This window comes from Carassius carassius, chromosome 19 (genome assembly GCF_963082965.1).
Source record: "Carassius carassius chromosome 19, fCarCar2.1, whole genome shotgun sequence".
In the NCBI taxonomy this organism is placed as follows: domain Eukaryota; kingdom Metazoa; phylum Chordata; class Actinopteri; order Cypriniformes; family Cyprinidae; genus Carassius; species Carassius carassius.
Genome location: NC_081773.1, coordinates 958,157 through 985,531, shown reverse-complemented (window position 1 = coordinate 985,531; position 27,375 = coordinate 958,157). Strand labels below are relative to the sequence as shown.

At 40.0% G+C, this 27,375-nt stretch overlaps 1 protein-coding gene and 1 long non-coding RNA gene across 3 annotated transcripts in view; both read left to right on the top strand.

The window, feature by feature from the left end:
* The window catches only part of LOC132094631 (uncharacterized), a 38,100-nt gene extending 36,073 nt beyond the window's left edge, over positions 1-2,027 (top strand). The window contains exon 3 of the long non-coding RNA XR_009422363.1: positions 1,962-2,027. This is a non-coding gene — a long non-coding RNA (uncharacterized LOC132094631). The remainder of the gene's footprint in view (positions 1-1,961) is intronic.
* Positions 2,028-13,529: 11,502 nt separating this feature from the next.
* galnt13 (UDP-N-acetyl-alpha-D-galactosamine:polypeptide N-acetylgalactosaminyltransferase 13) overlaps positions 13,530-27,375 on the top strand; it is an 82,289-nt gene continuing 68,443 nt past the window's right edge. For both annotated transcript variants that reach the window (XM_059499467.1, XM_059499466.1), the window contains exons 1-2: positions 13,530-13,962; positions 19,581-19,825. In XM_059499467.1, the coding sequence (XP_059355450.1) occupies positions 19,684-19,825 (142 nt within the window). In that variant the 5' untranslated portion in view covers positions 13,530-13,962; positions 19,581-19,683. The remainder of the gene's footprint in view (positions 13,963-19,580; positions 19,826-27,375) is intronic.

Below are 27,375 nucleotides of genomic sequence, written 5' to 3'. Positions count from 1 at the left end.
TAAATAGATTTTATGATCAATACCAGTCGCTTCTGCGCAGTTAATCAAAAGAACATCGCCTCAAGTGAAATCATTCTGTGAAACGAGTGAATATCAAACATCATGGGTGAATTCAGACAAATTACTCAAAGCAACAATGCGATTGCTGCAGCTCACGAACAACAGAGACAAATGATGTTGTTGTTTTACTGATGTCTTCTCAGATATATTTTTCACATTTATCTTGGAGAATACTGTCCACTAAAGAAAGTTCAGAAAAAAATGGAAATGGCAAGCTGATTTGATGAAAAAAATATCCCCTCAAACTTCATGGCATTTTGCCACAGATTCATTTGTCATACAAGTTAAATTACATCAGGCAGATGCCGGCATAGATACTGTCAAAGTCAAAAGAAGAAACCAACTCAGACAATGTTAAATACAGATTCACTTGTACCTATAGGATAAACGTGATGTGGTGCTGTCTGTGAACTACTGGCTACTGACCACACAAAGACAGCATGAAAACTTGTGATGTTAGAAACCAATAATAAACCAAATGCATTTAAATGTTTAAAGTCACACTTTAGTTCAGTATGTCTTTAATACAGTGTAGTTAGACAAATAAGTCTCTAAAAAATTGTTATTTTTTGGCATTAGTGGTTCCATGAAGAAATGTAATGTCCTTTTCATTTAACAAAAGCTCCTCAATGGTGAAATAAATAAATAAATAAAGGTGCAATTACTTCTCACTGCAAAACGTCCCTTTTGGAACCTTTATTTTTAATAGTGTTATATTCATTATTAACATCATGTCACAGTGTCTGGGTTGTGTCCCTGGGTTTCCACTAGATGTCCTCCTTTCTCACGGTGTCTGTCACCTTATCACTTCCTGTTCCCTTATTTGGTCACCTTCCTCCTTGTTTAGTTAATTGATTGTTCCCCACCTGTCTCCTGTTTCCCCTTTATCCTTCTGTGTATTTATACCCGGTCTGTCTGAGTCTGTGTTACGGAGTCCTTGTTTAATGTGATGTTAATTCATGTCCGTCATCTAGTCGTGCCCTTGCCTTGTCTTCTTGTCTTGTTTTTATGTTTTGGATTCTCTGGTTTTGACCCTGCCTGGACTGTTTATGCTTTTTGGATTGCCCCTAAATAAACCGCATACCTGCATTTGGATCTCTCCATGTTTCTTGAATGCCCGATGCTGACAGAAGGACTCCGTCGCACTGAGATCCAGCGGTATGTCTTTTTCCCGTTCCCCAGCCAAGATGGCGGAGCGGAGAGCTAAGTATCTCCGGCTGATCGCTCTCCGCCAAGAGGGCAATGAGGTGGGTGCCCTGGCACAGGTGTTCTGGTCCCTGGCCGAGGGTATGGGATACAACGATGCGGCCTTGAAGGACTACTTCAACGGCGGGCTGGATGATCCAGTGTCTCAGGAGGAGATGGTACATTTAGAGACACTGGACTACTGGGAGTTTGTGTACTATGTGCAGCATCGGCTTCTGTGGAATGCCCCAGCCACTCCGGTCTCTTCCGGTGGGGCGGTCCCCAGCCCAGCACCACTGCTCAAGATGGCCGCCAGCCCAGGGCCACAGCACAAGATGGCTGCCAGCCCAGAGCCACAGCACAAGATGGCCGCCAGCCCAGCGCCACAGCACAAGATGGCCGACTCAACGCCTGAGTCTCCAGATAAGGTGTCACCGGCTCGCCAACATAGAGGGCGGAGGAGGAGGAGACAGGCGTCTACCGTTCCTCAAGGCCCAGAGGACGTTCCCGATGCGGTGCCCGATGCTGTTCCGGAGGCCGAGGCGGGGCCCGATGCCGAGGCGGTGCCCGATGCTGTTCCGGAGGCCGAGGCGGTGCCCGATGCCGAGGCGGTGCCCGATGCTGTTCCGGAGGCCGAGGCGGTGCCCGATGCTGTTCCGGAGGCCGAGGCGGTGCCCGATGCTGTTCCGGAGGCCGAGGCGGTGCCCGATGCCGAGGCGGTGCCCGATGCCGAGGCGGTGCCCGATGCAGTTCCGGAGGCCGAGGCGGTGCCCGATGCCGAGGCGGTGCCCGATGCTGTTCCGGAGGCCGAGGCGGTGCCCGATGCTGTTCCGGAGGCCGAGGCGGTGCCCGATGCTGTTCCGGAGGCCGAGGCGTTGCCCGATGCTGTTCCGGAGGCCGAGGCGGTGCCCGATGCTGTTCCGGAGGCCGAGGCGGTGCCCGATGCCGAGGCGGTGCCCGATGCCGAGGCGGTGCCCGATGCAGTTCCGGAGGCCGAGGCGGTGCCCGATGCCGAGGCGGTGCCCGATGCTGTTCCGGAGGCCGAGGCGGTGCCCGATGCTGTTCCGGAGGCCGAGGCGGTGCCCGATGCTGTTCCGGAGGCCGAGGCGTTGCCCGATGCTGTTCCGGAGGCCGAGGCGGTGCCCGATGCTGTTCCGGAGGCCGAGGCGGTGCCCGATGCCGAGGCGGTGCCCGATGCCGAGGCGGTGCCCGATGCCGAGGCGGTGCCCGATGCCGAGGCGGTGCCCGATGCTGTTCCGGAGACCGAGGCGGTGCCCGATGCTGTTCCGGAGGCCGAGGCGGTGCCCGATGCTGTTCCGGAGGCCGAGGCGGTGCCCGATGCCGAGGCGGTGCCCGATGCTGTTCCGGAGGCCGAGGCGGTGCCCGATGCCGAGGCGGTGCCCGATGCTGTTCCGGAGGCCGAGGCGGTGCCCGATGCCGAGGCGGTGCCCGATGCTGTTCCGGAGGCCGAGGCGGTGCCCGATGCCGAGGCGGTGCCCGATGCTGTTCCGGTGCCCGATGCTGTTCCGGAGGCCGAGGCGGTGCCCGATGCTGTTCCGGAGGCCGAGGCGGTGCCCGATGCTGTTCCGGAGGCCGAGGCGCTGCCCGATGCTGTTCCGGAGGCCGAGGCGGTGCCCGATGCTGTTCCGGAGGCCGAGGCGGTGCCCGATGCCGAGGCGGTGCCCGATGCTGTTCCGGAGGCCGAGGCGGTGCCCGATGCCGAGGCGGTGCCCGATGCTGTTCCGGAGGCCGAGGCGGTGCCCGATGCCGAGGCGGTGCCCGATGCTGTTCCGGAGGCCGAGGCGGTGCCCGATGCCGAGGCGGTGCCCGATGCTGTTCCGGAGGCCGAGGCGGTGCCCGATGCTGTTCCGGAGGCCGAGGCGGTGCCCGATGCCGAGGCGGTGCCCGATGCTGTTCCGGAGGCCGAGGCGGTGCCCGATGCCGAGGCGGTGCCCGATGCTGTTCCGGAGGCCGAGGCGCTGCCCGATGCCGAGGCGGTGCCCGATGCTATTCCGGAGGCCGAGGCGGTGCCCGATGCTGTTCCAGAGGCCGAGACTGTGCCCGAGGCCGAGGCGGTGCCCGATGCCGATGCTGTTCCGGAGGCCGAGGCGGTGCCCGATGCCGTTCCGGAGGCCGAGGCGGTGCCCGAGGCCGATGCTGTTCCGGAGGGCGATGCGGTTCCGGAGGGCGAGGCGGTGCCCGATGCGGTTCCGGAGGGCGAGGCGGTGCCCGATGCGGTTCCGGAGGGCGAGGCGGTGCCCGATGCGGTTCCGGAGGCCGAGGCGGTGCCCGATGCCGTTCCCGATTCGGTGCCCAAGACCGGTCTAGAGTCAGGGCTAGTTCCTGTTGACCGTCCAGAGTCGAGTCAGGTCCCAGTGGACTCTCCAGAGTCAGGGCCAGTCACTGATGACCTTCCAGAGTCAGGGCGGGTCACCGTTGGACGTTCAGAGTCAAGTCAAGTCACTGGGTGGGCTGCTGCTCGGGCCTGTTGGACTCCGGCATCGACCACAGGGGGGTGGTGGTCATCCGCTCCGCCCTGGGGGACTCTGGCGTCGACCACGAGGACGTGGTGGTCCTCCGCTCCGCCCTGGGGGGCTTCCGCTCTGACTACGAGGACATGGTGGTCCTCTGCTCCGCCCTGGGGGGCTTCCGTTCTGACCACACGGACGTGGTGGTCTTCCATTCCGCCCTGGGGGGCGTCCGCTCTGACCACGAGGACGTGGTGGTCTTCTGCTCCGCCCTGGGGGGCTTCTGCTCTGACCACACGGACATGGTGGTCTTCTGCTCCGCCCTGGGGGGCGCTTGCCCTGACTACACGGTTGTGGTGGTCTTCTGCCCCGCCCTGGAGGACTCTGGCCTCGACCACAAGGACGTGGTGGTCTTCTGTCCCGCCCTGGGGGGCTTCATGTTGTTTTTTGTTTGTTGTTTTTGTATTTACTCCTGTCCCTGTTCCTCTCTGTAGTCTGGCCCTCCATCCCTCCCCCTGAACCTCCTCCAGTCCTCCTCCCTCCTGGTCTTCCTGTTTTGTGGTTACTTTCTGGTGCCTGTTTCCAATGTCTTTCTTTTCTGGCCCTCCATCCCTCCCCCTGAGCCTCCACCTGTCCGCCTCCCTCCTGGTCTGTTTTGTGTCTGTCGTGGAGCGTCTGGGAGCCGCTCCGTAGAGGGGGGGTTCTGTCACAGTGTCTGGGTTGTGTCCCTGGGTTTCCACTAGATGTCCTCCTTTCTCACGGTGTCTGTCACCTTATCACTTCCTGTTCCCTTATTTGGTCACCTTCCTCCTTGTTTAGTTAATTGATTGTTCCCCACCTGTCTCCTGTTTCCCCTTTATCCTTCTGTGTATTTATACCCGGTCTGTCTGAGTCTGTGTTACGGAGTCCTTGTTTAATGTGATGTTAATTCATGTCCGTCATCTAGTCGTGCCCTTGCCTTGTCTTCTTGTCTTGTTTTTATGTTTTGGATTCTCTGGTTTTGACCCTGCCTGGACTGTTTACCCTTTGGATTTGCCCTTTAATAAAGTCACATACTTGCACTTGGATCTCTCCCGTGGTTCTTTGTAACACCGAACGTGACACATCATGGCATTAATTATAGATTTAGTGTTTGGGTTTGGTTTAATGTTAGTTTTTAAATATATTTTCACAAACAATTTTGGTACTGTTTTGAAACCAATTAAATTATAGTTCAACCCACCCTGTTGACTTGATTTTCTGAATCATGAAGTAACATTATTGATGATTAAAATCTTCTTTATTGTTCTACGTAAAAAGAAATAAGACCCCTACATGTTGGATGGACTGAGGATGGGAGATGAACAGCAAATTTTCATTTTTTAATTATCCCTTTAAAACCCATTGCAGTAAAAGATATATCTTATATATCTTTTATAGTTATATCTATATATCTTATATATCTTTTATAGTTATATATTATTTATAGTTATCTTTTATAGTTATATCTTCTACAGTCAAAATCCCTAAAACCTACGAAATCCAACTCTTACTCTTTCTAACAGTCTTACAGTATTACTTGTGACAATTCTCTTTCTCAAAGGTACATGAAGAACACAGGGCCAGGAATGATGTCTCTGTCACAGTGCCGTCTACAGCTGTCAATCAACATCATGATCATTGATGAACCCCGCTGAGCTTTTGAGCATTTCTGCCAATCAGCCGATGGATGAGCTGGAGCTCAGGGCTCCGTCGTGTATTCATCACTCTCGTTTGGAAAATGAGACTTACTGTGCACCGCTGTTTTTGTTTCAGTCACTTATGTCCCAGTCTATTTCTACGTCATGTGCCATCAATGTCTAGATAACAAATTTCAACACAACGCACAATGATTCACTGTACATTTTGGGAGATGTGGTTAGAAGTAGTCATGCAGAATAATAATGAAACGATCGCCTCACCTCGTGTCAGCGCCACCCCGTTCTTTCGATTGCCACCCTTCCATCAGACTCATGACAGGAGCGGACATGACACGAGGAAGACAATATCTTCTCTATTTTAAGGCCAATGCAGTCAGCCAGAAAACCAGCATTTCCTTCCATACCAAACATTAAAACTCTGAAGTAACTTCTTTTCAAGAGAAATCTGATGTCTATCATTTAAGCATACTAAAAACAGTATTTACTACAGAAATAAAATGTTTAAAAAAAATTATGCAAACTGAAAGGTTATGTTTTTGGACACTCAACTGCATGCTATTTTAATTTATTTAAATTTCATATTAAGTTTTGATATTAGTTAAATTAATTAATTACTTAACAGTGCTTCTTGACACACTTGACTTAAGTACATCTTTATGGAAGTTCATAATTACTTTTTTGTCTTTGAAATTTTGTTAAAGTGTACTGCCAAATGTATTGACAAGCAATAATGCTATATATATATATATATATATATATATATATATATAAAATTAAAATCTGTTATGTATTTAAATATATTCACAGTTAAACATTTACAATATGAGCTTGCATTTTAGTAATATTAAGTAACATTGAATAACACTACAGTTGAAATTGTAATCACGTAAGCTACTTAACGTGTTTTAGAATATGTGTTGTATTTGTATAAAGCATGCCAAAAGATTATATAAACAATCCTTTTAAATGCACTTTAAAGATAAATGTTTAATTTGACATTATTACATGCACATTTTAAAAGTGTATTAAGTGAATGTCATGCAAGTGTGCTCTCTTTAAGTGACACTTAAGTGGCCTGTTATTTCATTATTATCATATTATCGGCAAATGTGTATTATTGTTATAATTAAAAATATATTTTTAAGATTTAAATGCACCTGTATGCTGCAAATGTATGAATGTTTTTTACATGGATAGCTTTGGGGATAGTTTTTCATACTTCTTTTCAAAACCAGATGGCAATAAACCCCAAATAAAGTTAATGTTCAAATACAAAAATCATGTCCTAAAAATTATGCAACTATGTAAAATAAATATGCTCTAAATCCACAACTTCAATATGAGGTTCACATTAAGTGCCCTGGAAGTACTTAATGCAAATCACACAAATAGGGCTAAGAGTTCTCTGCAAAGGTTAAACCAAATGCAAATGTTATGAGTCAGCTAATGAGTATTATATCATGTTCTTTCCTTTTCCCCCCCACTTTTTTGGGGTGATTTTCAATATTGAGTCAGAATCAAAAATGAACGACACTGAATATGTACGTGTCTCTCACGGGAATTGCAAAATCAAATGACGGTTCTCTCTATTAAAGCTGATGTCACTGCATAGTGTCTGGCTCAGTACTGAAGCGACTGCTGCAAAATTATTCATTGTGAAGTTAACAAGCTCTCACAGACACTCTTATAAATAGAGGTGTCTTAAAAGTGGCAGGCCTTTTTCATCAACAGCCCTGCGCCTGCACTGGTAAACACATTTAGAAGAGATTTACCCATTCATGCAGTCTAATTTAGTCCAATCTTGTTGATATCAACATTATGAAAAATTACAGGTTATTGATAGCCAAGCTGAAACAGGATGGGCTGTGTTGCTGTCCAATTAAGTAACAGCTAACTGAATTTAACTAGTTTACCTTTGAACTCAAACCACTGATGAATTACATTTAATTATCCAAACCTGCGCAACAGAAATCCCATTTATACCTGCTTATAAAATGCACTGTTGCATTGCTTAATTGTGAATTCAAACAAACATTCCACAAACCTGAACTAAACGATCACATACATAATTTAAACTGTATGCTGTAATTTCAGTTGTGGATAATAAAAAAACAGCAAATTATTATTATCCTCTATGTAAAACCTTTGGGACTTCTGTACTTTCTATAGATTTATCTGGTCTGAAAAAGGTCTGTCAGTGTTTTGTGTGTATAATTGTCTTATAGAGTGTTATTTATAAATACCCAAATATCTCGCTGTGTCTACATACAGGGCAGGAAGACTGAAAAGGACAGGCACAAATAAGAAAATACTTACTTGTTCAGCACCACATCCATTACCACCACACCACATTAAGAAATAGTGGCAATCATTCTGATCTTTGAAATCGTGTGCAGACTAAAAGAAACAGATTATACTAACAGAAAACTAGACAATTTTGTATTTGCTTTAATAGAAAGTTCACTTTGCGGCAGCAGTACAGATTAAGTGAGACTTGAAATTTACGTCAACATGCATCATCATTAAAATCTAAAACTAAAATGTATTTTAACACATTAGCAAACTATTGTTTTAGTGAGACTTGTTTTAAATTAAGGTGAATACATGTTGTTTTTATACCTTAGGGAGACACTTATTGTGACCCTTAAAATGACATTCATTGTCCAGTACATTGTTGTTGTTGTTTCTTTTCTTTTCTTTCTATTTTTTTATAATATATTTGGCTCAGAAAATTGCTGTTACCACATGAAGCACACTTAATCTTACAGTGTAAATACATCTCCACAGAATGCTCGTGAAAAGGAGCAACATTTAATAATAAAAACAAATAAGACAGAAAAAAAAAGATTTTATTCGAAATATGAATTTATTTTATTAAACATGATCCTTTGATCTTGCTAGACAACAAATAATTAGTCCGTGCAGTGCTTACAATGTGTTTTACAGATAGAAGATCCATAACCATTACAAATCAGTCAATATGTGCAACAGCTCTCCTGTGTTTCCACATAAAAATATTTTCAGTGGCAAATGTAAGACTCCATGCCTGTATCTGATCTTAAATCTGGGTGGTTCGTGTCATAATGAAGAGCTTGAATGTGAGAGCGGAAAGGCGTGTGCGCAGAATGTAGAGAGTGCATTAATTCAGTTGATTTCCAAATAATAATGGTGGGGGTTTTTTTAGCATGACATAACACTGTGTCCTGTTTGCAGAGAGGCCATCGAAATACATGTCCATCAGGTGGTACACATGGCAGTGTATAATCCTAATCATATGTCTCTAGTACGCACCGACGATGACCGCCTCTACCTCTTTGGAGGGTCTCCGGTCCGTTACCAAAAAGTTTATCATTCCTTCCGACTTGATCAGCAAGTTACAGCCCAGGAAAAAGATCCCGAAGACTACGGTGAGGGAGAGGACGCACATCACCGCTATCTGAACTATTCTCATGATGAAGAGACTCCTCTCATCCGGGGCCGCCGCCGATAAACCGTTATCCGTCACCACCGACGAGAAGTTACAGCACAGGAGGATCTCCTCAGTCCGGTTGGAGAAGATTCCGCTGTCCGTTTGGTTAAATGTAGAATTCATGTCTACTGATCAAAAGACCTTCCAGAAAGAATACTTTGAAAAGTCGGAGAAATCGGACGGATCCGATCTGCGAGTCTGAACTAGTGAGAAACTGCGTAAAAAGTGTCTGTAAAGTCAGGCGCACCGATCGCGCGTCTCCTCTTTGGCGCACTGGAGTCCCATGACGCACTCCTGCTCTGATTCACTGTAACTACACAGACCTATTCTGCTCAGCATCACACCTGCTCCGTTAAAAGCACCGAAAGATCTGATGGGAGGTGACTGCTATTCTCCTCACTCACAAGTTCATACCCTGTGGCGCCACCTACAGCAGAACTAGTAATATTACAGACCTCCTAGGAATATTTAAAACAACAGACAGTCTAATAATCACGTAATAAGCCTTGCGAGCGATTAATTATAATCTTTACATAAAAAAATGCATGGTTAAAAATAAATAATTATTAAAATTAACATTAATGTTAAAAATAATTAAAAAAAATGCATATTTACATTTAAGGGTTTCAAAGTTTATGGCACTGACACAGCAACTCTAGAAGCTCCTGCTAAAGTCTATTTCTGTCACTTCTGAACCAGCTATGGCCTCCCTGTCATGAACGCAAGCCATATACATCTGCAATCTGCCAATGAAATGAGCCAAGATCATTTGAAAATACATATTAGACTCTGTTAATGTCTTCACCTTGAGATCGATAGCTTTAGCGGCGAGCCAGAGAAATTTCTCAAATTTCACACACACACACACACACACACACACACACACACACACACACACACACACACACACACACACACACACACACACACACACACACAGTTTGTTTTTGTGAAAAGTGGGTTCATCCCATAGGCGTAATGGTTTTTATACTGTAGAAACTATATTATGGCCCTACACCAAACCTACACCTAACCCTAACCCTCACAGGAAACTTTGTGCATTTTTACTTTCTCAAAAAAAAACTAATTCTGTATGATTTATAAGCGTTTTGAAGAATGGGGACATGGGTTATGTCCTCATAAGTCACCCTCTCCTTGTAATACCTGTGTCATACCCATGTCATTATACAGAGTTGTGTCCTGATATGTCACAGAAACATGCCCCCCCCCCCACACACACAAAACACAGATTTGAAAACAAAATAATTTGAAAGGTTTCAAAGTTTCACAACGTTTAAAGAGATTTAAAAGCATCCATCTTGTAAAAACACAATGTTGCTGCGTTAAAATAAAATATATTTATATCAGTTTTATTGTACTGCTATATGTTAAATTTGATATATTTAAATATTCATTTTTTTGTACTGTACATAGAGCTTGAAGAAAAGAAAAAAGAAGAAAAAACATAAAATAATAATAATAATAATAATAATAAAAACAGAGAAAACAGCACATTTTTATAAATTTCTATAAAATTCTGTACACTTTGTATCAGCTTGCCTTGCATTAAATGACAAACATGTTGCTTCTAAGCTGAATCATATTTTCTGTAGCCATCTAGTACTTTAGAAGACTGGTGCATCTATGATGACCTCTGAAAACCCCACAGATGGGAAGAGGGTCATTAGTCTTCAGTTGTGACCAAATGTCGCCTGCAAGATTCACACTATTATAAAGTCCTGTATGTGTATAAATAATATTGTTGTGGGGAGTATTAAAAAACAGTTGTAGCATTTATTTACTGTGAACTGAGCATTAATATAAAATTATTGTTGTCAAACCCACAAGTCAACAGCCAAGACAACTGAGTTCTCTGTAATCAGGACATCATTGACAGGTCACTGTCTCCATCTGCTGGCCAGTCGTCCTAAATTAATCAGGTTGGTTTTAAAGGCGTGACTTTTTATATTTCACTACAGACCACAGGGGCAGTGCTGTATTTGAGTCAAACTCGAGCTTAGCTCATATTTGAGGAAAAGTCTAATAATAGATTGCAATCTAACCACACAATGGATGTAGCAATCAATGTAGTTATTTGGACGAAATGTATTTTTGATTTGGCCCATAATTCATAATTCCATTATGTTATCATATATGATCAAAAAAAAAAAAAAGGAAAGTGTCAAAATTCTTTAAAGTAATACTACTCTTAAATTTAGTATTAATTGTTAAAAGTAGCCTGGGTTGGACTGGGTTTATACATTTCATCAGAGTGTTGTTAAAGTATTACTGAAACCATTACTCATTATTAATTTATTCACATTATTTATTATTATCATTCATTTACTGCAGACTGCTTGTCAATCCTAAGATCAGTAATCATGTTTTTTCTATGTATGTATTGTCCAGCTCAAACTATATAAGAATGGAAATCCAGAGGCAACTTTTCCCCATGGACCAGCAGCTACACAGATGTTTCATGACATCAGATCAGGGTAAGTTAAGAGCACATATTCCATCATGAATCAAGTTATGAATGTGTTGAGGGAGCACAAATAAGTTGTTGTTGTTTCTTCTTTCTCCTCTTCTTTTTCTCTCAGGAGAAGCACACAGAGTGATTAGACTTGTGTAGAAGGCTCAGGTCTGGTGAAACCTCTTGACATATCAGACCATAAACTGCATGTGAGTAGAAAGCAAATTTGTTTTAATGAAAAAAGCACTGAGGATGATGATGGTCACTGGAAGACATTGGGACTGGTGAGGATCACCATCGTAGTTTGTGTGGGCTGGACTCAGCAGTGGTGTACTAAATTTAGTCATATTAGTCATATTTACTTCATAATATGGATTTTTTTTTCTCCACAAGTGATGATATAAAAAGTAAGAGGTGACATTACAGTTTATAATTATCCTATCAATCATATAGTTTCTGTCATAGTTGTAAATTTCTGAACATTGCTTTGGCAAATAGCAACAGATGGTATGACCCTAACACCATCAAGTCACTGAGTCCATCTGGGATTACAAGAAGAGACAGAAGTAACTGAGACAGACTGCATGCTTACTGTGGCAACATCTCCAAGACACTTGGTGAAATCTGACATTTGAAATGCTATAAAATATTCAAAAATAATATCATAAATACATTTTATCAATTAGGATAGAGTGGGGGGAAACCCCCCATTGGGTAAAATGCCCCCCCCCCCCTGTGTTTTCCGAAAATAACCCGAAGATAAAGTCAAGATACATTTTTATTTTAACTATGGACTATGCTGACGAGAGTTTTCAGAATGAATTTGTTTTTTTTTTTTTTTTTTTTTTTGTGGGCTAAACGCCCCCGGCAATGAGCAATTACTGTAGTTATTCTGTTCTTCACATCAAATCCTTTGTTTTCCCATCAAATGTATTCTAACTAGTTCCAGGGGAATGATATATGAGGTCAGCTTTGTGCATGCATCACACAGAAGTGACAAATGCAGAAACGCAGTGGACAGATTAAAACACTGGTCACTAATTAGAAGTACAAAACGAGGATTTTTAAAGAAGAATGTCGGAGGATTTTGATATAAGCCAAGAGGAGACCTTTGCTCCTGTTAACAGACGTTTGTTTTCAGGAGACTCACTGGCGCATGCACAACGCTGACCTCATGTGTCATCTGCCCAGAGCTTCTTCTGTGTACAACTGTTGGCACAAGCTAGATTAAAGAGATTATTACGTTCTGAATGCAGATATTTTAATTACAAAAATGCATCAATTCACTACAGGAGGCCTTTGTTCACCCCCCTTTTAATGGATGGGTACTTTTTATTTAACTTCTCTTAGACTGATGCATGCAACACTTGCTGAGTGGCTTGAAAGATCAAAGACAATTTTAATATAACTCCGATTCATCTGAAAGAAGAAAGTCATATACACCTATGAGGACATTTCCCCCCACTTTACCCTAACTTCAAATACCTAGGCTACATCAATATTATTATAATTATTATGACCACACTTCTCCTTTAAAACAACTTTTTAAAGGCAGTTTTAAAGGTACTTTAAAGACTCTCATAACATTATTAATGCAACTGCAGTGTAAATGCAACTGAACTGCATTAAATAAGGTTACGTTGGTTATTTTTACTATCACATCGTCTCATTTCTCCTGCATGCAGGTGTCGCTGCTGTACCTCTAAATTTTACTCTGGACAACAAATACGCTCCATGGATGGCGATGTTTTACCAGTTATGTGTAAAATTGAATACTGTAATCATTAAAGGCTACGAAACATACGATGCTTGATCAAAACATGTTGTTAAACATTTTAGCATTTTCTTAAGTAAAAAGGATGTGAAAACAGGTGATGCAATCAATTAATACATATGCGTCTTATTTCTGCAAAAAACAAATGGGAGTGGATTTTATGGAGTAAAAAAGTGATACATGTTCTAATTAAATACAAAAGAGCACCCATATATTTTGTAGCAGTAGCTAAAAGGTGAATATTATCTAAAATCTTAATGACTTATTATTATTATTCTGAATGTTTGGTATAATAATAATAACGCCATGCATCAGAAGTGTATTGTCTTTTTCCCTAGCGAGAAAGCTGTCATCAGAAATAGCCTACATGTACCAGATGTCCTCGGTGCACTTGCGCATTGGTGTCTTATGTGGACACGCCTCTTGTCTCCAGTCATCCTAAATCCAATAGCCCAAGCGGAACGATACTTACATCATATGAATCCGTTTCTGAGAGCAGGGAAATGTTTCTTCAGACGAAGACCTGGCATACGACACACAGCATCAGCATTCGCATCTGATTCCAGGGATGACATCTGTCCAGTGATGCAGTGGGCTAAATGCATGCAGCATCATTTGTCATAGAGACAGTGCTGAAGGGGACAGCTCGAGATTTTGGGGCTCAATAAATCCGGCCTGTTATTTGTATTTATTTATTTATTTATGTTTTACTGGGTCTATGTCGTTGTTCGGTGTTTACACTCATAACAAGAGATACGCATGAAATCGTATTGGAATTATAAATAAGAGGAAACAGACGCAACACGTTGTTGGCTGGTCATCAGGAACTCAAGGTGTCTTTCAGTCTTCATTCAGTAAGTACAGAAGTGCCATTGCCTTACATGTAAAACACTTCTTTAAATAATAAGCGCACATGCTAGTATTTGTCCTGTGCGATCCAAAATTAAAGACATACAAGCTAAAGACCGTGTGTGTGTGTGTGTGTGTGTGTGTGTGTGTGTTATGGGTTAACAACTAAACCTGCGCTTTAGGGGCTTGTACAATTTACAAATGCACATGTACAAATCACCGTAGCCTGACTGACATTTTAACCAATTTCCTGATGAGTGTTGATCTTTAGCATGTGACGAGGTACAGTGGTATCGCTATGCTAAAAATAGAGGTTAATTCAGGATAACTAGGACATTTTTCTTAGTCATCTCCGTGTCAAAAAAAGTGGCCCAATTTACTTGAATTTACTAAGCTGACAAAATATGCTGTTCTTAGTTGAAAAACAAAAAACAAAACCTTTTTGAACGTTTTGAAAACTCATGCACTTTCTCTTTATCTCTATATAATATATAAAGTTGGTAAAAATGTAATAGATTTTTATGGATCTTCAGAACATATATTTTATATAATTTTATTTATTCAGAGAGAGAAAAAAGTAGCCTTAGGCATCTGATGTCATCAGTGTTTTGTGAATCTTAACAGGTGCGTTTGTGTCATCTGATGCACAGATGGATGCAGGCCAGCGTGAAACAAAAAATGCTTTAATGAAAAATCTTTAAATTTTGATGTGAAAACAGCTCATTCAGGAATTCAAGCACAAAAGAAATAAAAAAAAGAAAGGAGAATAAATAAAACACTATCAAAAGGCCATGTTTGAGGTTTAGTGAGTTTCTTAATCTCTAAAACACATTAGTGTAGACATTAGGGTATGTCATAAACCGCTTATTTGTGTTGTTTGCTAATTTCAGTACTCTATGACCAAGAAACTTTGGAAACGTCAGCAAATATGTGAAAGATCTCACTGCACATTTATTCAGTTCCACAGGTAAGGCAACTTGTTCTATGACGGGAAGCTGTGGCCTAATGGTTAGAAAGTCTGACTCATACCAACAGGGATTGGATGTGGGGGAATGAATGTACAGTGCTCTCTCCCACCTTCAATAACATGACTGAGGTGCCCAGAGCATGGCACCGGAACCCCACCTGCTCTCGGGCACCGCAGCAAAAATGGCTGCCCACTGCTCCGGGTTTGTGTTCACAGTGTGTGTGTGTGTGTGTGTTCACTGCTGTGTGTGTGCACTTTGGATAGGATAAATGCAGAGCACCAATTCCAAGTATGGGTCACCATACTTGGCCACATGTCACTTCACTTCTCTTTACTTCACTATGTGAGTTCTGCTTATTTGGCATTTGACATTGAGACAATGTCTTAAAATTCTGCATAGCTAAAATAGTCACTTTGTTGCTAGTAAACTCTTAGCAAGCATGGCAAATAATTATGGCCTCAAATGAACAAGCTCTCATTCGCTACAAACTGTGCATAACAGACTTTGCAAAGGCCCAATGTTAAGTGAAAGGCTCTTAATTAAGACTCAATCAATGCTTTCTTGGGTTTTGAGTTTCGGGAGACTAATGATAATAGCTTAGAGGTAACTGTACACCCCAGTCTGAAGGGCTGAGTTTTCAGACTTTACACCAGTCTGCTGGTAAACTAAATCTCTAAAAGGAATCCAACAGTGCATGGATTTAAAAGTAAAGGAACTTGGAATATTTCAGAGAATTCAGTTTCACACTCAGTATTTTATAATTTTTTTAAACTTCTCAAAGAAAATGTGATTACCTTTTACCAAGTCTACACCTGATAAGAGCATCGCGTTGCACAAAAGTAAACTCATCATAATCAATGAAGTTGTCTATACTGGAGTCCCAAAAGAAAACAGAGGCCCCTTCTATTCTGAAGGACTACACTGCTACATCCGACAGCAGGACATATAGATTTGAAATGTTTGCACTGATGCATCCATACAGGCCTAAGCCATTTCATTGGATTGCTTAAATAGATTTGCCCAGCAGTAGCTATTTAGTTATGAAAGTGTTTTGAAACTTACACACACACACACACACATATATATATATATATATATATATATATATATATATATATACTTTTTTTTTTTGAGAGGTGTTGATAAGTTGCTAAGGTTTTCTGGTTGGTTGCTAGGGCAATGGTAAGCAGTTGCTTACTGCATGGCCCAGGTCCAAATTTTCTGCTTTCAGAATTGTGTACTTTCAGACATATTTAATTTATTTTTAATCAGACAAATGCAGCCTTGTTGAGCCTAAGGGACCTCTTTCCAAACCATTAAAACATCTTATGAAATCTAAAGTACAATAAAGATGTAAAATAAAGTGCAACCAACCACATACTGATGTCTTATTTTGCATGACTATGTTTGAGATCCCTTAATCCTACCCCTAAACATACTGTAACAGCTGCCTTACTAAATATTAATAAGCAGCGAATTAGGAGTATATTTTGTAAACAATCCCTATTTAATTAGCATTCATGGTTACACTTTATTTTAAGGTGTCCTTGTTACAGTGTAATTATAGCCTACATTTAAGTACTGAGTAATATTAAATAACGACATATACTGGTTAGGGTTAGGATTAGGGTTCGGTTTAGTGTAGGTTCAGAGTTAGTATCTAGTTATTACCTAGTTATTATTATTACCATAATATGTACATACAGTAGTATGTAGGTGAAGAACAGGGCACAATAATAGTATTCTGCTCAGGGCACCCATTTGGCCAGCAGTGGTCCTGAATATAATCCATTGTAATTTAAGTGGATGCAACATTTTCACTGTGTGTTATCAATCATCATACTCTTGTAACCACAAATAAGTATATATATATATATATATATATATATATATATATATATATATATATATATAATGCATTATGCATTCATTGTAATGCCTTAACAATACCCCTATAATGTATTATAAATATGGGCTTTATAGAGTGTGTTACTGAAAGTCTTGAGAAAGTCGATAACACTTCATTTTAGAGTCTCTTAACTAGTGACTAATTAGCATGCATATAACTAGAGTATTAGCCATTTATTAGTTCTAATTAAGCACATATTAATGCCTTATTCTACACCCCTAATCCTACCCAATACCTAAATTAAACAACTGTCTTACTAAATATTAATTATTAATTACTAATTATTAATAAGCAGCAAATTAGGAGTTTATTGAGGGAAAAGTTCCCTATTCTAAAGTGTTACCAGAAAGTCTCTATAGTTTTATTTTTTAAAGATTAACACTAGTTAAGCACATTGGTTTATGATAACTGATACAGTATCTATTAATATTTGTTAATGCTAGTTAATAAAAATGCAACTATTGTATTTTTATCAACTAACATTGGATTGTTAGCTCATGTTAGCTCAGGTCCATTTAAAAATAATAACAGACAGATTTTAACAATGGATTACTAAATGTCGAAATTAACATCATGAATGCTTTAGATGTATTGATCATTATTTGTTATAATGTAGTTATAATGTAGTTTACTAATGTTAACACATCAATCCTTATTGTAAAGTGTTACCTTTAAAGATATATTTCCAGTTCAACATAAGTTCATAGCTTCTGGGACATGCTTTTTATTACCACAGTCAAACAAATAAGGTCCTGCATGTGCACAAGAATGGATAAATAAAATAAATAAATAAACAAATAAATAAATTAATAAATAATCACACTAAATAATTCATACAAGCTGCATTTTTCCGTTTTAACCATCTGGAATATCTGGTCCAATAGACTTTTATTTTTGAAAACTGAGGGATGGATTCCAATAATTTTCTCTGGTAATCAACAGCAAATCACAGATATATTAATACAGTATATCCTTTAATAATATTCTTAATAAACATGTCTCAGTGCTATGAAATCATCTGCTCTCTGTGTTTGTCTGACAGCTTTTACTCTTTCCAGTGTTTATTCTCAGCCTGTGCTTTTGAGTATATAGAATGAATTCTGGAGTTTGTGTTCACTGCGTGCTGTCCAGGCATTCCCTGGAGGAAAAGGACAGACAGTCTGGAGCAAGTGTACGGTTTCCAGACTGCAGGATAGAGCCTAGAGATGGGGGAAGGGAGGAACAGAGAGAACAAGAGAAGCACTTTGTACAGGAGTGATCTTATTGTGTCACATCCCTCGCTTCCAGCAGAGACATCAAAGATGTAAAATAACAAACTCATAATAATAATGATAACGACTTATTTTTAATAATAGCTGAGCTGTCTTCAATAATAGTTAAGTTTCTAGTGTTGAGAAACTTTATTGTTTTTCCCCATTAAGTAGTGTAATGTACAGTGACTAAATGCTGCAGTGCTGTTATTTAAAACAAATGATGAGTAGCTTGCATATTCCACTTTAAATACCAGGGGATGATGCAATTGTATAATCGTAAAAGAAGTGTGGAATGTTGGTCACTTCATGCACTAAATCGTCGCAGCTTTAATTACGTAGCGAAGTGGGAGGGGCCATCAGACTCTGATTATTAAATTGTTAGTTGTTGAATGTATTGCAGCAGTTTGGAAATTAAATGTCCCATGAGTCGCACTAATAGATTTATGCTGTACCAGGTTAGCTACCGAGCAAGTTTACTACATCAGAAAAGCTGTACATGTGGACCTGGTTATGTGATGCAAATGTCGAAATTGTCGTACTATGGTAAAACCGATAATCTGCTCAAATCTGCACTTGCATTCAGAATTTATGGGAAAAGGAATAAAGCTTGTTGGTGTTTTATTGCCTCTAGTGGACATATCAGCTGGAAACTAATGGATGTTATGCACAGAGGCTCGTATTTCCAGTTATCCTAGGTTGTTTGTTTTTGTCTTACTGTGGTGGTAACTAACAAGGGGTGATATAATTATTTTAAATCCTTTTGCAATTACTTTTAAATCCTTTTGCAATTTTACTTAGGTAGACATATGTAATATTATTATAATCCCCCAGAAAAGGCCATATAAATAGAAGAAGGTCTATAGTAGGTACAGCATATTTCAGAAGGTTAACCAGCCAACCACCCCTTTAATACTTAACCAGAGAGAAATGGGAATTCGTATAGCAAAACATGAAGTGCAGTTTGAATGTTGGACACAACAATGTGTGTAATCGAATGCAAGTATTGCATTTATATACTTGCATACTCTATTTTCAGAAGATGACCTGATTGAGAGCGGTTTTTGATCTGACTTTTACAATTATTACATTTACATTTACATTTATTCACTTAGCTGACGCTTTTATCCAAAGCGACTTACAATTGCCACATATGTCAGAGGTCGCACACCTCTGGAGCAACTCGGGGTTAAGTGTCTTGCTCAGGGACACATTGGTGTCTCACAGTGGATTCGAACCCGGGTCTCTCACACCAAAGGCATGTGTCTTATCCACTGCGCTAGCACCACCCGGCAGCAAATGATGCGCTAGCATCATTTATTAGATAAATGACACTGAACAGAGAATGCTTATTATACTGATCCGACTTGGTCTCTAACTCAGTTTGATGTTTTGGTATGAATCTTTCCTAAAGGCAAAATTAATAGTGTGCTCTATATAAGAGTTTTGCAAAGAAAGATCCAACTAATGTTTATGGTTTTCTTGTCCTCTTTCAGTGGGATGACGTCTCAGAGTGTGTCCTGTCACATCGCCCCCTGCCCCATCTCCTGTGTCCCTCTTGTCTGTCCAACTGTGGGGTCCTGACGCCAGCAGGGGCTCATGAGACGCTTTGTGTACTGTAAGGTGGTGCTGACCACCTCTCTGGTCTGGGTGCTAATGGACGTCTTCCTGCTGCTGTACTTCAGTGAGTGCAACAAATGCGACAACAAGAAGGACCATTCACTCCTGCCTGCGCTCAGAGGTGAGTCTGACAGTTTAACAGACCACAGAGTTTTATTATCTAATATCTACCTGCATGGGGTGCAGGTGTCCACTCTTCGTACCTTCCACCCATTGTGCACCTGTGATAGCCTTGTGGGCTGACAAATAATGACGGTGTGCTTTACGCGTCCTAAGTTTGAGATGTCATAAGTTTTGCAATGCATTCTATTTGCTCTATTTTATACTATATATATTATAAAGAAATGTCTGTGAGGGCAAATGCCAACCTTGCAATGCATCGCCAAGTTAGAATGTGTTAAACACGAGTAATATTTGAGAGCTATGACAACATTTTCAGTAAATATTAATGAGTTTTTTTATTTTTATTATTATTATTATTATTTTTTAATAGTGATTTAACTAAACATAACATAACTTAACATAAGCTTAACATACATTTTTTAAACTTATAGAAATCACCAGTCTTGCCCATAGTATATTAAAGGGGTCATACGATGTGATTTAAAATTTTCCTTTCTCTTTAGAGTGTTACAAGCTCTTGGTGCATAAAGAAGATGTGTAAAGTTGCAAAGACTAAAGACTCAAATCCAAAGAGATATTCTTTATAAAAGTTAAGAGTCAACCACGCCCTCCTAAAACAGCTCGTTCTAACTCGCCCCCACATGTCTACATCATGATGTGGGAAGATTTGAATAACATCGCCCAAATGTTAACACAAAGAAAGAAGCATAACTGTTACTCTCGCTGCTGCCGCAGGCGCCACGTTGTGGAGACGCTGTGTGTTTGTAGTGAAAGTGAAGCTTCTTTGTTTGGCCTTCGAAAAGAGGACACAACTAGAAATCAGTGGTTAAGTTGTATCTATAATATTCCAGAACAGTTCAACACAAATATTCAGATGTGTGCAGTTAATTTTATGGAGAATGAGGACTGATTCCTGAGAGAGTAGCCTACAATGTTGGTGTCTGTTTCTATAAAATGGGACAATTCCAACTTCGTAAGGACAGTCTGGCGTTTCTGACTCACAGCCTGTAAGTATGTTTACATATGCAAAGGATTTGGCACTGACAATTCAAATGAAAGTTCTAAGCAGTGTAGAGTAGTGCTTGTTGTTTCTCCTTTCTCCGATCGCAAATGCAGAGATGGTTTTATCTTTATGCAGCGCAATACCCAACGCAACACGTAAAAAGACATTATAATCAGTAATTATGTCCCCACTGGATGAAACAAATGCCTCATTTGTAATGGATTGTATTGTTTTTGTCTCAACATGCCGGGAGACATCATCACAGTATGGTTAGGGGAATATCATTTCCGTCACACGCTTGAGGTATCACCAATCACAATGCACTTGATAGCCGGCCAATCAGCGTACACCTCGCTTTTCAGAACAATGAGCTTCGTAATAATTAACGCGTTTCAAAAAGGCGGGACATTGAGGAGAAACAATAATGTACAATATGTGGAAAATAATGTGTTTTTTGAACCTTAAACCACATAAACACGTTGCATTGACCCCTTAAAGACAATAGTTTAGTATTACAAGTTTTCTGAAATGTAATGTTTAAATATGCATTATATAAATATGCACTATTGCACATACATTTCTAGTATATTGGTTAAATCCAGGTCCAAAACCTTCTAAATATTTCAGTTAAAGCTTTTTACATTAAAAATAAGTATATGGCTTTAAAGGGATACTCTACACCCCGATTGTTTGCTAAGCGTCATGTCGATCTAAACCTGTAATCATTTTGAAGAATGTTTGAAACCAAACAACAATGGTTCACAACACTTTTGTTGACTGTATACTATATACGTATATATATATAACACCTTTACACAACATTAAGTAATCATTCCTCAAAATATGGGTTATATTATTATTAATATTATTTGTTCTGTTCGGATATTCGGTTCGGATAATAAAATCTTCTGAAGTATGTTCACCAGCTGCTCATTTCTTACTGTTTAATCCCAGCACTATCAGATCCTTGTCCTCACTTCAATGCTTTGTGTGGTAAACAGGTTTAACTCGTACCGTAAGCTGCTTTCAGGTTTAGATATGGTCCACAAGCAACCATAATCAGTCTTACTCGAAAACTTTAGAGCACAATTACATCAATTTTTTTATTTTTTGTATTTTTTTTATGAATTAAAATTCTGAGGTCTGCTTGTTGCCTCTAATAAAGTGGACAAAACAGGAAGCTTGTGTCTTCCTGAAATACAATTTGTATCCATGCATTCAGGATTTAATAATGGCAGGAAAGCAATTAGGGTATTAAACAGTCAGATGAGGTCTAAGCAGCCACAGTGCTGAAAGAGCAGGGCTAAGAAGGACTACAGTCTGTTGGCTATTTATGCTAGATCATTTTTTATGAGGTCGAGCCAGTTTGAAGATCTTCTCTTATTGAGGTTATCGGCAGTGATTAGCTCAGCCCTGATGGTGAGGGGTGGTTATCTAAAGGTTAAGGTCCTAACACAGAACTTGGAAGTTCAGTTTCAAACAGGGAATTTTATACATTTCAGTAATGCACATATAGTGCATGTACAACAGTGCACAATAATGATTTTGGATCCATAATTGCTTGATAATTATGATATTTATCTCTTTTGCCTGATTTCTTATTACATATTAATTGCCCTAATTAGTTAGATAATTACAAAGTTTAACTTTACTGACTAGCAAATATCTTAGATATAAAATGTAATTGGCACAGTATATTACTGATCTTCTGATATGGATCTTTCCCTATTTTGCAGTGTAGTGTGCAGTGTCAGTGTTGTGATCCATTTCAGATACTACCAATATTACAACCGCATGGTTACATATAGCCTAAATTTTGGACCAGTTTTGGACACCAGTTCTCACTATAACTCACTAGTGGTTTATTAGCATGCATTGCATATTGGCTGTATATGATTACTCATAAAGCACAGTATTTTTGACCCTTTAATCCAACCCCATAATTAAACTTAACATCTACCTTACTAACTATTAATTAGCAGCAAATTAAGAATTTATTAAAAGTTGTAGTTAATAGTTAGTTGATAATGACAACTGGTTTTCAAACTAGAAATATGACTAGCACTGCAGTCCCTATTAATATGAGGTTGCTATATAGGGGTCTTAAATGTTTTAGCTGGTTTGGATATTCTAGGTTGTTTACTTACTGACCAAAAACAAAACAGCAACACAAGCTCATTGGGAAATAGTGCCTGTGGCGCAATTTTAGCAAAATGATACTACGTTGTTTCTTGCACATTGTGTGACAATTTCAAAGTATAACATCCTCTGAATGGAGATAAAAGTGTGTTTACTTTTATCAAAAATACATGATCCTGAATCCTGCAACGTTTTGCTTTGTGTTGTAAAAATAGATCCAGTCTACTTCAGTCTTCATTCCTGCTGTGCAGCACCACACTTGTACAGAATTCAGTTTACTGAGACAGATCTTCAAATATCATGTCCAAGGAAGATAATTTTGCTTTTAATCTGTTCATAACCTTTGGTTTACTTTTAGCTTTACTATGCAGCCAATTGTTCTGTTGTTCTCTCTTTGAATGGATGTATCACTTAAACAGCCATTTAAAGAGAGCACAGAGGCCATTTCAAATATGATCTTATTGCTAAATGAATACCGTACTGGGATCAATACAGACGTGCAGACATCTCTGCTTTAATTGCCACATCATTAAGTATACATCACCCTCTTCCCAGACTGCATTTTAAACTGATAATGCAACAGCTTTACATTCTAATAAAACCAAAGAAATTATACTTAATGGATATTAATTATTTAATGCTCTTTTATGAATAACTGCAGGGAATCTCTTTAAAAATGTCAGATAGGCTCCATTCCAAAACATAATGAACTGCCTAAGTCAACTCAAGTCACCTTCCTTTATATACTGCTACAAAAAAGATTGTGTGAAAAAAAGCAATTGAACAACATTTAGTTAAATTAAAAAAAAAATTGGATAGTCATTGCGTGATAGTCTGACAGTTGGGTACTGTCTGAGTTGTACAGATAGTACTGTCTGAGTTGATAGATTTCACAGAAAATCATGTAATGTATGATGGGTAAAGTCTCAGACTTTGATTCCATTCAGTCAGAGGATATCAAACATGTTGAGATGATTTTAAAATACATAGGGCCAGAGAAAAGCTCTGTAAAATACACAAGTAATTAAAGAACACAGATGCTGCCAGCTCACATGCATAATGATCAACCCAATATATCAAGAACATCACAAATAAGTGCTGGGTCACAAACAAGCAAAGCCAATGGTAAAAGAATGTGTGCGGAATCAAACAACACAACCGAAAGGTGGGTTAAGATGCTTTTTTGGGGGGTGTTAAATAATGGAGCAAATAACTGACTACTACAAACCTTAGTCAATCATCTTGCATGATTTGTTTAAACACTTTCCTCCTTTAAATTTTGCGACACTGGAAATTATTTGATGCATAGTGTTTTAAAATCTGTTTCTGCATTCTTTTTTTAATAGTTGTGTAGTGTATTCAAGCCTTAACTTTAGGTCTGCAACAACTAATTGATAAAATAGATTATTATCGATCATGAAAATCATCGACAATGATTCTCATTATCGATTAGTTGGGTCTGCCCACAGTGCAACTTGATTAACACATTTATATGGACAAAATGCATCTACAATTATTGGAGGAAACCGTATGAGCTCCTGCAGGAAAAGTACATGATCCAAGCTGCCCAAAACATGATATATATATATTTTTTTAAACTTCAAGCTGATGCATTAGCGTAATGGCTTGCCCTGTCGCTTTGAAAGATATGTTTGTGCATCCTCAGTGCAAAAAACTTTGTTAACAGTCATATCCTTATCTGTAAATGTCACAAATTTATTCAAGCCTTTCCATTTTTGCATAAATGCCTTAAAATACTGCTCATGGAACCAGCTCAGTATGTTTTGGAACAGAATGATAGTGTGCATAATGGGACAATGCTTCCAGATTTCTTTCAATGACATGATATTATGGGCTGTCCTTGTGTCCAAATGGATGCTATTTTTGGATTAGGCAGCTAAGTAAGACAGCAGTGTGTGAGGGTATATCAAATTCCCCGGTGTTCTGCTTTGAATACTGTGAAGGTTGAAGCAGTGCTGCAGAGTTTCATTCTTGCCGTTATTTTCTGATGAGTTGCTCTCATACTGCAGTCACAGCACTCCTGGTTTTATTGGGGTGTTTTGCTGCACACTCTATCATGTTTAGTTCTCTGTCAGTATGCATAAAGCAGGGTGATTTTGCCTGAACCTATGCAGACTTCCAGGTTCACCCTGACCTATTAACTTAGAAACCCATCAAATCAGAAAAGCTATTAATGTGGCCTGTGATTGGCTGTGAGTGGTTTGGATTGAACCCTCTTAACCTGGTCAGCCGCAGATGGATCTATGGCACTGGGAGAGCTGAGAATATTGGTTTATAGATGGAGACGGTGATAAATATAGGTGAACAGAGAGCAGCCTCTAATAATATTGTAGAATATAAATCACTTAGAATGCAACCTATTATTGTGGCAGTGAGTTTTGCAAGGGAATTATAAAAAAAAAATATGAGTTTGTATCTGTTGGTGGTTTTATTGATTAATTTGTTTTTGTGTTTAATTTAATAAATGTTATTTCCTAGTAATCAGATGCACGACAGTATGTAGAAGGTTGATAGTCCTTGAGATGATTTACAAATTTTCTAGTCATTTCTGACATGCGCTACTTTAGAGTTTTAGAAAAGCATATTATGTACCGAAGGGAAAACATTGGCTTAATCCTATAAAGCCTACTGTATCTCAGTATCTCAGTTCTCCTCCGACCAGATGAAACCAGCAGTTCAATTCCAGGCTGCAGCAAAGTCAGATTGTGCAGAAGAATCATCTGTTTCCTGTGGTCTTGTCCTGGTGCTCCTCTGAGACAAGGTCTTTACAGGGGATCTGTATCTGGGGCTCTAGTTGTCCTGGTCTCCGCTGTCTTTCAGGGCAGTAGAGGTCCTTTCAAGGTGCTGATCCACCATCTGGTCTGGATACGTACTGGATCTGGGTGACTGCAGTGACCCTTTGATCTGGATACAGACTGGATCTGGTGGCTGCGGTGACCTCGGAATAAGAGAGAAACAGACTAATATTAGCGTAGATGCCATTCTTCTAATGATGTAGCAAGTACATAGGTTGTTATGGGAAGTGTTTCCGGTTCCGGTTTACCTAATTAATGCAGCCTAAAAATCCTTTAACGGATTTGGATATTAGAAGCATATTAGTATGTTATGTGTAAGCCAGGTTAAAGAGATGGGTCTTTAATCTAGATTTAAACTGCAAAAGTGTGTCTGCCTCCCGAACTATGTTAGGTAGGTTATTCCAGAGTTTAGGCGCCAAATAGGAAAAGGATCTGCCGCCCGCACTTGATTTTGATATTCTAGGTATTATCTAATTGCCTGAGTTTTTGAGATTATAATGTAACAAAAGCTTGTTCAAATACCGAGGTGCTAAACAATTCAGGGCTTTATAAGTAGTAAGCAAGATTTTTAAATCTAAACGATGTTTGATAGGGAGCCAGTGCAGTGTTGACAGGACCGGGCTAATATGGTCATACTTCCTGGTTCTAGTAAGAACTCTTCCTGCTGCATTTTGGACTAGCTGTAGCTTGTTTACTAAGCGTGCAGAACAACAACCAAATAGTCACCTTTATTTTATATAGCGCTTTAAACAAAATAAAGCATTACAATAATCTAACCTTGAGGTCATAAACGCATGGATTAACATTTCTGCATTTGACTAATGCTAATGCACTTCCATTAATGCCAACAAAGTTTTCTAGTCTATGCAAAAGAATGTTGTGGTCTGTAGTGTCGGACACAGCACTAAGATTCAATATCACTAATAGAGAGATACACCCATGATCAGATGATAAGAGCAGGTCATTTGTAACTCTAAGGAGAGCAGTCTCAGTTCTATGATACGGTCTAAATCCTGACTGTATATCTTCACAGATACCATTTTTATTTTAAGAAGGAATATAATTGTGAGGATGCTACCTTTTCTAGTATCTTGAACAGAAAATAAATATTTATAATGTTTTGGACAGCTTGGATCACATACTTTTCCTGCAGGAGCTCATTCAGTTTCCTCCAATAACTGTAGATGCATCTTATCCATATAAATGCGTTATTCAGTGCTGTAATTTGATGTGACTGGCTGCAGTTGTACGTGCACTTTGGCACGTTGTCAATGATTTTCATTATAAATAATAATCGATTTTATCGATTAGTTGTTGCTGCCCTAATATTCAGGTTGTGGCGTGTGTCTTTTTGCTGTGAAATGCAAAAATCCTATGTTGGAAGGATTAAAGCCTGTGTTTACTGTGAAATCTTCTGTGTCCCCTCATTTCCTGCTCTTCATAGTAGCATAGACGAGACAGAATACCGGACCTACAAAAGTATAACTGCGTGTTTCCCCTCGCCCACCCGAAATACTGCTGAAGCAGGGGGAAAGATTGCTCAAGGACCACAAATGCCCGTCCTCCCACCCGCTCCTGCCTCTTCTGCTG